General features: G+C 40.3%; 1 protein-coding gene across 1 annotated transcript in view; it reads left to right on the top strand.

Annotated features, from left to right (window-relative positions):
* Positions 1-1,084, top strand: part of LOC139447947 (serine/threonine-protein phosphatase 6 regulatory ankyrin repeat subunit A-like) — a 42,417-nt gene extending 41,333 nt beyond the window's left edge. The window contains exon 11 of the mRNA XM_071229450.1: positions 69-1,084. Coding sequence (XP_071085551.1) covers positions 69-1,084 — 1,016 coding nt within the window. The remainder of the gene's footprint in view (positions 1-68) is intronic.
* Positions 1,085-12,756: the final 11,672 nt, after the last annotated feature.

Raw genomic sequence — 12,756 nt, 5'->3', positions numbered from 1 at the left:
CATGACACCTGTGATGAACTCTGTGGAGGTTGGACACAGACACGTTTTTTATTTTCTTGTGCACAAAGGAGCTGATCTGTCACGTGTGAATGACAGTGGTAACAACATTCTTCATGTGGCCTGTATTGGAGGACATGTGAAGATACTGAAGTATATCCTCTCACAGAACATTGTAAATATCAATAAGGAAGGTCAAGATGGGCTGACATCAGTATTGGCTGCAGCGGCGCACGGACGTAGAGACGTTTTAGAGTTACTTGTGAATAAAGGAGCTGATTTATCACTGGTGGATAACCATGGAAACAACATACTTCATTGTGCATGCACTGGGGGACACCTGGCGGTAGTGCAGCATATCCTGAATAACAACATCTTAGACATTAACAGTAAAGGGAAACATAGCATGACGCCAGTGATGATCTCAGCGGAGGCCGGACACAGACACGTGTTTGATTTTCTTGTGTATGAAGGAGCTTACCTGTCGCACTTAGATGATAATGGTAACAACATTCTTCACTTGGCATGTCTTTCTGGTAGTGTGATGATAGTGAAGTATCTTCTTTCAAAGACCATTGTTGACATCAACAGCAAAGGACAGTTCAGGAGGACACCTGTGATGATGGCAGCAAAAGCGGGACAGAGAGATGTGTTCGTGTTACTTGTCAGTAAAGGGGCTGATCTGTCACTTGTGGATGAGCATAATGACAACATCCTGCACCTGGCCTGTCGTCTAGGACACCCTGAAATGGTCAGGTTCGTTCTTGCACAGAGCATTGTTGATATTGATTGTACAGGACGACACATGAGGACACCGGTGATGATGGCAGCAGAGAATGGACATAAAGAAGTGTTCAACGTACTTGCGAGTGAAGGGGCAGATCTGTCAAACATTGATGCCAGTGGTAACAGCATCCTCCACTTGGGGTGTTTAGGAGGAAGTGAAGGCATAGTGCAGCATATCCTGTCACACAAAGTTGTTGACATTAATGCCCTGAACAATGGTGGATCAAAAGCTGTCACCATAGCCAATGAGCAGGGCCATAGTTCAATATGTGACCTCCTTGTGTCACAGCCTACCCACTGAAACAAATGTGTTAAAATAACAACAGACACGTGCACAGTTTGTTCTCTGGCCTCTACCAGCTGAAACAAATCCAGACATATTATCATGATTATTATTAATGGAAAGCAACAGCTTCATGCAATGCAACGTCATTTGTATTATATGTTGGTTATCAGACTTCTGAAATGATCGAGGTATGTATTTATGTGAATTTATATCATTAGATTGATAGTTATATTTCAGTATCATATATTTCGAACGTTTATGATAGTACTTCAACTGTCATTGTAGATCTTATAGTCGTATATGACGTTGTAGCCTTTATAAGTTGTCCCTTGCAGAATAATTTAATTCGTCCCGAATTATGCAATGATGTAATTGCTCAGTAATGACTCAAGCACTCTTTATTCGGAGACCGCCTCCGTAGTCTAGTGGTAGAGCGTCCGTCCGGAGAGCGGGAGGTCCGGGGTTCAATCCCTGACCGCGTAATACCAAAAGAAGTTAAACGATGGTACTTGTTGTTACCCTGTCTGGCGTTCGGCATTAAGGACCTAAAGCAAGGACTGGTCGGCTCGGAGTCAGTATACTGTGTCTGAGTGGGGTATTCATGTTAAACTGCGGCATGGTATCTCAGTGAGCAAGCACTTTACATTGGCATCAGTCCGGACTAGTACAAGCAGCCACCCAAACACACACACGTACATGCACATTGCTATATAAGTGCAATAATCTTGGACGCGACGTTAAACCCCATTTCACCTTACCTTTATGCGGAATAATGATTCGTCATTAATCTAAATCAGTAATTTGATATTTTCAATTGATTGAATTAAATTCTGGAAAAAAGCCTAACTTGTTTTCATTTTCAGTCACAAAATGATTTTGGATAATTTTGGGAGATTACATTCCTGGCCGCTCCAGGTAAAAGACAACGATCAGTAATTGTGTTTGGGGTTTTCACACATACAAACATCATCATGGGGTTTGTGTTTAGTGTCCATATGAACCTTTTTTTGCTGCCTGTTCTCCAGTGCTGGCTGCCTGTGTTTACCAACATTTGCTTTTTCTTAGAAGACACTCACGCAGCTCATTATGCACACGACGAAAGTTAGTTCCGTAAGTAAGTAAGAGACGAAAAATGAAAACTCTTTTAATAGGGTGAAGTAATTATATCTAATGCTACTAGCATCAAGGTAATCCTATGATAACAATACAATTTTAGCGCATTGTGACTAATGATATCAATCAATCGGGATTGTAAATTCAACATGCCTTCACGTGATATAATTATCACAGGACATGAGCACAGTTGCCAGTGGCCGCCGGCATAACCAAACCAAGTGCCGCCAAACGACGAAGTGCGTTGTTGTCTTCAAATGGCATGGGAACATATCAGCTGATACAAGCTACAGTTCGGTCTGATTCGACATTAGACAAGTTTTATGACGATTTGACGAACATTTTAAAAGACCATTACACTCAAGAAACGTGTCTCATTTTCGCTTTCTCGCGACTTCATGTTTTTGTGACCTGATTGGAGACTTAACATCATGTCGAAATGTCGCATACTTGCGTTCTTGACTTTTGACAAAAGTGCTATGTAGAAAACACATGAAATGAGCAAATATCGCATTCTTGCGATGTCACTTTCAGGCGCTTTTAGCAGATTTAACTTGTTTGCAAAGGTTCATTAGAGTATATCAAAGAAATAGTCACATTCTACTCTACTAATTCTCCATTGCGATCTGTTCTGGGACCACTTAAGAAGGATTGAACAAATCCATCATTGTCCAAGTTCCAAAGCCATGGACAGATAAACTATGCCTCCTTAATTCAGACTGAGTTCACCAATAGTCACGAAACGTCTAGAGACAAATAAACTGATCACAATGATTCATTCGGGCTTTATACACGGACGTTCATGTTCATGTTCATGTTCAGATCTTCAACTTTAGCTCCGGAAGGAAGCACCATCAAAAGCATTGAAATAGCACATCACATGATCTGGAAACACACATTTCAATTCAGATTACGGCAACATAGTACGTACTTGATTTTTAACCGATATCACAAGAAAGTGGAACTGGGAAATTGAATCCACTGTTTTTTTTCTGGTTTGTCGATCTGAATTACGCAAAAGCATTTAAACATGACCCTGGAAGTCTCTCGTGCATTTAAAGCATGTGGCACAGCAATTTTGTAAGCACCCCTAAATAAAACTAAGCCAGCTGTGCAAACGTTTCAGACCAATCCGAATCGAGTAAGTTTCACGTTCATGGTTGAAATAATTTCCAAACTACAATACCACGCATTTTGCTGATGGGTGTATTTTGAGACGTATTGTGTATTGGCACAGAATCATGCAGGGTGATAAGTATGTTGCAATGTAGGGACTACTTAACCCAAAAATTGAAATTGTACGGGAGTTTCAAGTTTCAGGTATTGAATTACATTTATTCGTTATCTCATAATGAGTAACTAATCATCTCCGAGAGGTGTTATATTTTCTCAAAATATTTGGAAATGTAGAGACAGAAATAAAAATTGTTTTTCAGTTTAAATCTTAGGATTCCGATTTACACGTATTTATGAATCGCGGCTTTGTGAATATACACAAGTGCTGATGCAAGTACCCACGTGTCTGCTCTACAGGTTGAAATCTAACAACGTTAAATATAACAACATTTTTCATGAAAGATGTACCTCTGGATTTTCTGACTGAATCACTCCAACTTCACCCTAATGATTACTGATGCCACACAACATTCTGCCAGGGCACATACTACAGTGGTATTTTGTTCGGTAGGTCACTCTATCTGGTAAAGAAAAAGCACTTTGTGCACGTATATATTATTGTGTCCTTATCTGCATTTCCTTTACCGACACATGTAAAATTAGACTGATTTAATACTTACAGTGTTTGTGTATAAGCTAGCGACAGGTGTATCACACTACAGTAACTGTCACGGAAGTAATCAAAATAATCAAACCCAAGTCACAGAAGTAATCAGTTAACAGATGGAGGGGGGGCGACTAACTACATACCGATAATATGGAATAATGTAACAGTTACAGTATAACACATTTACGTGGAACACTCTCTAGTTTATCAAGGATTGCACGTGGATTTGAGGTTTGAGAAACGTGGTATGAGTCAGAGATTACAGAAGACTGACACAAACTAAATGGCCCTTTAATGACTTGACAACTCAAATAGTCTTACAGACAGACGATTGTAATGCTCAAATCCTTTACATGCTTGTTGGAAAAGAAAAAGTTCCCTGTTCAATTCAAGCAGTGTGAATACCTCACGTAAGAGTGACTGAGTGAGTATTACAGTTATATTGCGGCGTGTCAGCTTATTGTGGGAAGAAAGCCCGAAGTGATGCAGGTCTCAGACGTTTACCACTTCGGTGAAACCCACGAGCACGGGTATGGTGCTGACAAACCTAGAAACATAATCGGGGCGAACCGGGATTCGTACCCATAATCATAGGTTTCTGGCGTGCCCAAGGGACGCAACTCTGCACAGCGAATCGCGGCGCCTTAGACGACTGGACCACCCGTGCCCCCTCCTCACGTAAGAGGTGTCATGTTCTGGTGAAGATGCACTTGACTTCTGTATCACTGACCACACTGTCCTCGAGTCGGCACATGATCTATGTATTTACTCTCAGTGGGTGTCATTGACCGCAGCGTAGAATAATTTGTATGGCATTCTCGGAGAGATTTGCTGACATTTGCATCATTCGTTAATATCTTGGCTGTAATGCGCTCAGATTTTAAAATTGCTCTCAGGCCATCGAACACGGATTGCGTCTGGAAGCATTATTACCAAGTTCCTTAGTAGCTGAAAACAATGATCTCAACGAGAAGTTCATGACTATCTGAGAGGATATGCATCGATTAGAGGTTTGAGTGAGTGAGTGAGTATGGTTTTACGCCGCTTTTAACAATATTCCAGCAATATCACGGCGGGGGAAACCAGAAATGGGCTTCACACATAGTTCCCATGTCGGGAATCGAACCCGGGTCTTCGGCGTGACGAGCGAATGCTTTGACCATTGGGCTACCCGACCGCCCCCAATTAGAGGTTTGAACCACATGTGAGGCAGCATTTGGAAAGAGGGCAGGTGCAAAGTGCATAAAGGAGTAGTCTCCCTTAGACCTTCCGCACTGAGACAGTGTTAACAGACTGAGCTGAGTGTGACTGGTGGAACCTGCACCCGGCATGTGTGCTGTCGGTCCTGTGAGCGGCCAGTGGAGTGAACCTCAATCTTACGGAGTAGCCTCCCTTGCACCGTTCATGGCAGACCGTGGTTTATACATATATTGTGATTGTGTTGATCAACTCAACTGGCGAACACGGAACCCTGCCTGTGGGTTGTCAATGTACTTTGGCGGCCAGTTTTGTGAACCCGAACCTGACGGAGTAGCCTCCCTGGCACCATTCTTGACAATAGTTTATACACACACTGTGGCAGTGTTACGACTGTTCTCACACTGGCCGATGTAATCCGGCATGCGAGCTGTCAATGCACTATTCGCAGCGAGTATTGTGTACCTAAACTTATCTAAGTTATCCCCCTTGTGTCGTTCACTGCATCTCCATGCGCGCCATCATGTTTGGAATAAAGTTTGGAATTTTGGATGCTGTGACCACAGGCAACACTACCTGTGGCAAATGATATTGTCATGTGCAAGTATGTCTTTATATAATCTTTAAAAAAGTAACATGCATCGTGCATCGGCACCACACACGTGCATTGGGTGTCATACCTGATTTTGATACTGTCAAGGAAGGTCGATTAATCTCTGTGGGCCACTATTTCTATCGATCGTACAGTTATGATTTTCTAGATGTCATTAATTGTTTGTGTAAAAAATAGCGATGCAGCGTCTGCATCGTGTGTGGCGTCTGTGGCTATTGGCATGCTGGAAACTGGCAGGTGTCATTGTTTCACAGTCTGTGATTAGCAGACTTTGGAACAGGTACCAACAAGCCCAAAATGTTCACGATCGACCCCGTTCAGGGCTTTCTAGGTCAACTTTTATCAGGCTACTGCTATTAAAAACCGTCCAGTTCATCTCCATGCTCGACAGAAACCTGTTGTCCCACGCCTTAAAAATCGTAATGTCGCCAACAGACACCAATGATGTACACAACGTCGACACTGGGGTAATCGCCTCTGCTCATGTGCCATATTTTATTAGATGAGTCCCAATTCACTTTGTATTTCCTTGACAGACGTGGTCGTGTCTGGCGACGTCGAAATAAACGTCAAGCCTATGTCAACCTGAAACCTCATGACAGTTTTCGCGGTGAATCGGTTATGGTGTTGGTTGTCTATTACTATGACAGAGAGGACCCCATTCCATTTTGTGCAAGGAAGGGTCACGGGACAATTAGTTCGGGACAACATACTGTCAACCTGTCTTGACCCGTCTCATTCAGGACGACAACGCCCGTGCTCACCTCGCACGTATCATCGATGTTCACTTCAAGCAGCACGACATCCACAGAATACCATGGCCAGCAATGATCCCATTAAACACATCTGGAGCATGACAGAGAGATGTGTACGTCATAGGACGCTGACCACGATGGCTGAACTTGACCAGGCGCTGTAAGAGGAGTGCGACACACTCCCACACATCGCCATTGGAAGACTCATACCCAGGATGACTTGTTATTTTTGACTAATCGTGGCGGTATTACGCACTACTGATCCAAAATCGTCAACTTTTAAATTTCCCATCTTACCCTAGCATCCTTCCAGATAGTTACCATCCACTGTCATAATTCAACACCGGTTGTGATGTGTTCTCAATGCATTCCCTTTTTTTTACAACTATCACTATCACTAGAAACTAATATGTCTTGCAGTTTTGGAAATTTTATGTGTTTTACACTAAGTAATAAAGTCATCTTTAGAGAGTCGTTATATAACTTCTAAATAGCCATTTAGACCTGCCGATTAATATTTCTTCTTCTGTTCATTCCAAGGTACTAACATAACTACAACCTACTTGCCAACAATACTCACCAGTACATTTTTGAAGTATCATTAATTTTAGTCATAACTGAGAATTAGTCCTTAATGTTTATGAGTCTGTATTTCATTTCTTATTGTGTCCTTCATTTTGAGGGAGCACGTAGTCTGAGGCGTCGCGATTCGCTGTGCAGAGTTGCGTCCCTTGGGCACGGCAGAAACCTATGATTGTGGGACCTGCGTCACTTCGGGCTTTCCTCCCACACAAAGCTGGCACCTCGTGATATAACTATGGAACAGATACAAATAAGCCCAAAATGTTAACATGATATAACTGAAATAATGTTAAAAGCTGCGTGAAACCCTACTTACTCACTCACTCACTCACTCACTCCATTTTGAGAGCAAACACACTAAATATCAATATGAATTTATTTATAATACTACTAATGCATGATATATATCATGAGGGTTCATTCACAGGACGGTGAGCAACTGATCTTTTAAAAATTCCCTCCTGGGTTTTGTTTTTTTTGGTTTGGTTTGTTGTTTAACGCCGCACTCAGCAATATTCCAGCTATATGACGGCGGTCTGTTAATAATCGAGTCTGGACCAGACAATCTAGTGATTAACATCATGAGCATCGACCCACGCAATTGGGATCGATGACATGCATCAACCAAGTCAGCGAGCCTGACCACCCGATCCCGTTAGTCGCCTTTTACGACAAGTATAGTCGCCTTTTACGGCAAGCATGGGTTGCTGAACACCTAATCTATCCCGGATCTTCACGGGTCCCCTCCTGGGACGTCGTATTGTTCTCGAAATTAGTCATGCATTACCACACTCCCTTTTGAAACGCAAAAGGTATTTCGCCCATGTCCCACGCCCGGGGATGACACCAGCATTATCTGTGTTGACAAAGGACAACATCTGGACATTGTTGTGAAATTTCACTCTTTGAAATGCAGAATGTTTACAACCTTACACATGCTAATACCTTTCAAAAGATTCATAACGGCCAATGTTGATCGTTAAAATCGAACAGTCACTGTTTACATGTTACGCTGTGACAACATACGTTACAGCCTGTGTTTGTTCGTGCTTATACTTGTGTGAGTTCGAAAGGTCTGCACATTTTTTCTTTTAGGTTTCTGTTTGAATAATACCAAAACCTGGATGAATATAACTAACCCTGGCCGTCTTTTATCATGTTGTGCATGACTAGGATATTGCGAAAAAATAGTATACTCACTCACCCACTGAATCCCTCCGTCTCGATCCACTAATGTAAATACTGGTTGGCTTTTATCATGTTGATCCTACATTAAGTATTCTTCACGAATAATGTAAATCATGAAATTTGGCACCAAAATAAATACACAGAAATGTACCTAGCCAAAAGCAGAGCCCTCGATTGGGGGAATTAGTGTGGATTCCGTTCGCTCATCAGTTAACATGTAGCTTAATGTGGGGACAGGCTGTACACGGTGGGTTGGAGACGTGGAGGGGGCTGAGGGCAGTAATCGTACAGACACATAAGAGAGATCATTTTACAAGTACAAACCCATATTCCCCAAAGTATGCAGAAATTCAGATTTTTGACCACATATTCAGTTTTGCCTTAATTATTGACGATGACAACCTTCAGCTTCACATCTATGATATGTGAATCAGTTTCTAGAAAATCTTTATTACATTATACTAGCATTGTCAATTGGGAATACTTTCAAAATTGAGATTGTATATTCAGAACTCCTGCAAACACTTAAAATATTACTTAAACAGAAAAAAAGGACGGCAATATCTTTAGCGCAAATTTCGGGATTGCCAACAATCCTACACGTGCATCTTTATCAAAAGACTAACTATGCTATATGTCCACGAACCTTTCCTACAGTTTCATAATGTTACAAGACGTACGTTTACTGTATAAGCACTGATAAACAAAACGGATGCATATGGAACATGCATCAAATAATATAGTGAGTGAGTATGTTTTTACGCTGCTTTTAGCAATATTCCAGCGATATCACAGCGGAGAACACCTGAAATGGGCTTCACACATTGTACCAACGATTGATATAGAAACCTGCTATTAAAATGAAAACTGACATGTACATTTATGTTGAATATTGCATCTTCTTATATATAAGTATTATATACGATTGTGTTGTAATACTGTGACTCTTCTGAATATTGTAGGGGCGTGATTCGCTCGTCACGCCTAGGACAAGGGTTCGATTCCCCACATGGTGACTATGTGTGTAGCCCATTTCCGGTGTCCTCCGCGGAGATATTGCTGGAATATTGCTAAAAGCGGCGTAAAACAAAACTCACGCACTCACTCACTCTGAATATTGTAAATTAAAAAGACAGACTTTATTGCATCTTTCTCTATATTTTTATGATGTTTAACCTGAAATGGAATCCTAAGTATTATATGAACGTTATAATTCAAACCAAAAAAAAGGTTCACAGTATCTCATCAAGGAATATATTTGAGTTGTCCATCAAAGTGATGTTTAGGTGACGTCAACACCAGTGGGAAGAATAGGAGGACGCCAGTGATAAAAACAGGTCCTTGTTCCAGTTGTAGGTAAGAGAAGGAGCTGATCTGCTACTCTTGGATGATGATTGCAACAATGTGCTTCATGCTGCCTGTCTCGGGGGTGACTAGGAAATGATCAAGCATGTTCTCAAACTTGATGGTGGCTGCAGATTATGGTAAAAGATAACCCTTTAACCTTGACCTATCTGAAACTTGAATGTTTCATACAGGCGTTGATAGAAACAACCTTCTAAGCGTCTTCTGGATTGGAGGCCACCAAGTATGATGTGATTGTGTTAACAAAAAAATGTTTGAACGTATACAGCACCTTACTTTGTTTAAATGCCAGTATATTTTTGGATAAACTTACCAACATATAGTTACAATTCAATTAACAACAAGTTTGAATCCATTCCAGAATTCGTAATTTGAGATGACTGATGTGTTGTGTGTGACATTGCAAACATGAGTGTAAACGAGCTATCTAATACAGCCGTCGGTCGTGTCACATGCAGACGTTTCTTACGACCATGTGTTACTAATGTATTCTAACTTTTGGTATTATAGCACATGATAATGGATAATATTTCTTACACGCTTGGCTGTTCACTTTGCACTTAGAAATCGTCCCGCATTTGCTTCAGAAAGGATCTCAATAGAATCACCCAGTTGCGATTCATTTCTATCGCATGTCAACCGTGACTATTACATCTCTTTTATGTTCCAAATGTATTGCATCAGTTATGTGTGTAAAGAACAGTCTGTGTTGCCTAACGTATACACCCGTCACAACCATGCATGCCACAGTGAGATATTGAGGGATATTGTAAGGTCCATTGTATATATTCGTCAAGTCACAGTCAGTTTGTCACGAATTCATGTCGGTGTATTCTCACCTTAATTTGAATACCCAACGCCTGCATTTTTGATAAGGAACAAACAGATCCCAATACATGCGATATGTATTCATACGATCTTTCAGTGTGCTGTCGGACCATAACTGATACATCAATGTTAAGGAAAAGTCCCAAATCGTGCATTGAAACAAGTTCAGAAGGGAGGACCAGACCAGAGTTATTCTGTTGCATTCATTACTTGTTGGTGTGAAAACGAACCGAAAAGCTTATCTGTGACATGCACACCTCTTTGAATGTGGATTTGTGTCTGAATAGTCCAACAACTACGCCGTTATCAACCATTAAAGACAGACTGTGTTGAAAAGATCGTATCACAAAAGTAAAGACTTCGTATTACCAAACGCCATCGTGTAACAATAAATCATCATTAAATTGTAATCAACAATATCATGAATTCAGACTTCCTCAAGGATTTTGCAAATAGCAGTCTGTATGTCTCATGTTTCCGTAACAATAACACCATGATATGAACAGCTCAACAACTTTAGTTATCATTTGAGCTTTGGCGAAGTGTCCAGCAGTTAGGACATAAAAGGGAGATTTCCATTGTTACCACTGCTCTGATTCAAATTCTGACGACACACAGTGGTGACACATTTCCGCACAATGTTCGGCGAAATGAATACGCGGTTTGAAACTTTATTTTTGTTTTACTTCAAGCCTTAATTTGTAATATTTGTAAATGTATTCGCGAATGTCAAACATGCGCCGTAATTTCAGGAAATGAAAATGAATATGAAATTGATTGTACACGAATATATTTTATAGAAAATGTAAAACAGTGAGAAAACAAATGTCTATGTTCTTCCTTCTCCGGCTGCTTGATTCAGTTGTGTCATTTGATTCACAGTCAGGTCACAGGGCCAAAATCCGAATTGTCCATCACTGAAACAAACGCAAATTCAGGGGGAAATCTAAATGCTTTGTTTGATCGGGCTAAGGGAAGCTACACCATTGAAACATATGATCATCGTGGGGAAACATTTGCAAATGTGTAACGAACAGAATAGCTTAACTGGGACATGGACACCTCTTTTAATGATCATATATGTTTCCAACATTTGACATGCTGGGTTCACTTTACTCACTTTACTGTTATGATTCACATTGGGTGTGAGAGCCTGTTGGTGTATTCAGCGTAATGTTACTCTTTTCCAGACTTTTGGGTTTGTAAACCTACGAGTGGACTTTCGACTAAATTCTAAATTCAACGCATTTATTTTGTCATGTCTCACGTATTGTACATCTAGTTTGTGGAATCACATTATTTAAGATGCATCAAGAAAAGGCAGCATATATATTCATACATATTTGTAATGCATACAACCACGGAGTGTAGTCTGGACATTTCCTCGAGCCAATGGGCGGCCATGTAGTTTCGTTATATTACTGATCGATCTGGGTAGATCGAGGGTGTATTTCCTTTATCGAGAACATGCTGCGCAGATAACAACTGTTACTTTCTAATCTCTGTTGGAATAATGCAGTTGTTATGCCTTTTTTTGAATAACACTTGTTTGTCAGATAGGTTTCTTTGAGACTTGTAGTCTTGTTGTCTCCTTACTACCCTCGACTTAATCACAATTCAATGAGCGTGAACCGTCTTCTTTCTGTATATAATTTGGCTTATTTTCAGTTATGTTTACACATGTCATTAGAATGAGTCATGTAAGGTAGTTAAATCTGTCTGAGATAATTTTATCAACAGATTACGAAGCTACACAGCGTTCATGTGCTTTAATTGACAAAAATATGCGGTGTCCATTTGTATGAGGTTTGTATGTGCACTTTCGAAAATATCTTTGTAAATTAATTTCAAGGTACATGAGTCACTTTGTAGTTATGTTTTCCTCATTCAAAATTAAAATAACTTTATTATATATATTTACCCTTCCAAGTGTGTGTATCTTATAAGTTGATAATATGAATGAAAAAAACCTTATTCCCTGTATCAACACTCTCCGTTATTGTGCTATTATGTACATGTATACACAGAATCACAGAAACCACTTAAACATATTGCCATTAACGTTTAAATTGATAATAGTCCATAATATTATATATAAACTATTTTTCTGCTGTCTTCTGCAGAGAAGAACAGGGTCGTTTCCGTACGATATTACATTTATGCACTGTAAAATTGTGTTCTGGTATAAAGCTGGTGCTTAGGATTTATGTTTAAGTCCCAAAAGGAACAAAGACTTGGTATGTTTTATGTTACGCCATACGCT

This window comes from Haliotis cracherodii, unplaced genomic scaffold (genome assembly GCF_022045235.1).
Source record: "Haliotis cracherodii isolate W230 unplaced genomic scaffold, xgHalCrac1.p SCAF_7, whole genome shotgun sequence".
Classification (NCBI taxonomy): domain Eukaryota; kingdom Metazoa; phylum Mollusca; class Gastropoda; order Lepetellida; family Haliotidae; genus Haliotis; species Haliotis cracherodii.
The sequence above is the reverse complement of the archived record's forward strand: the minus strand, read 5'-3'. Positions and strand labels throughout refer to the sequence as shown.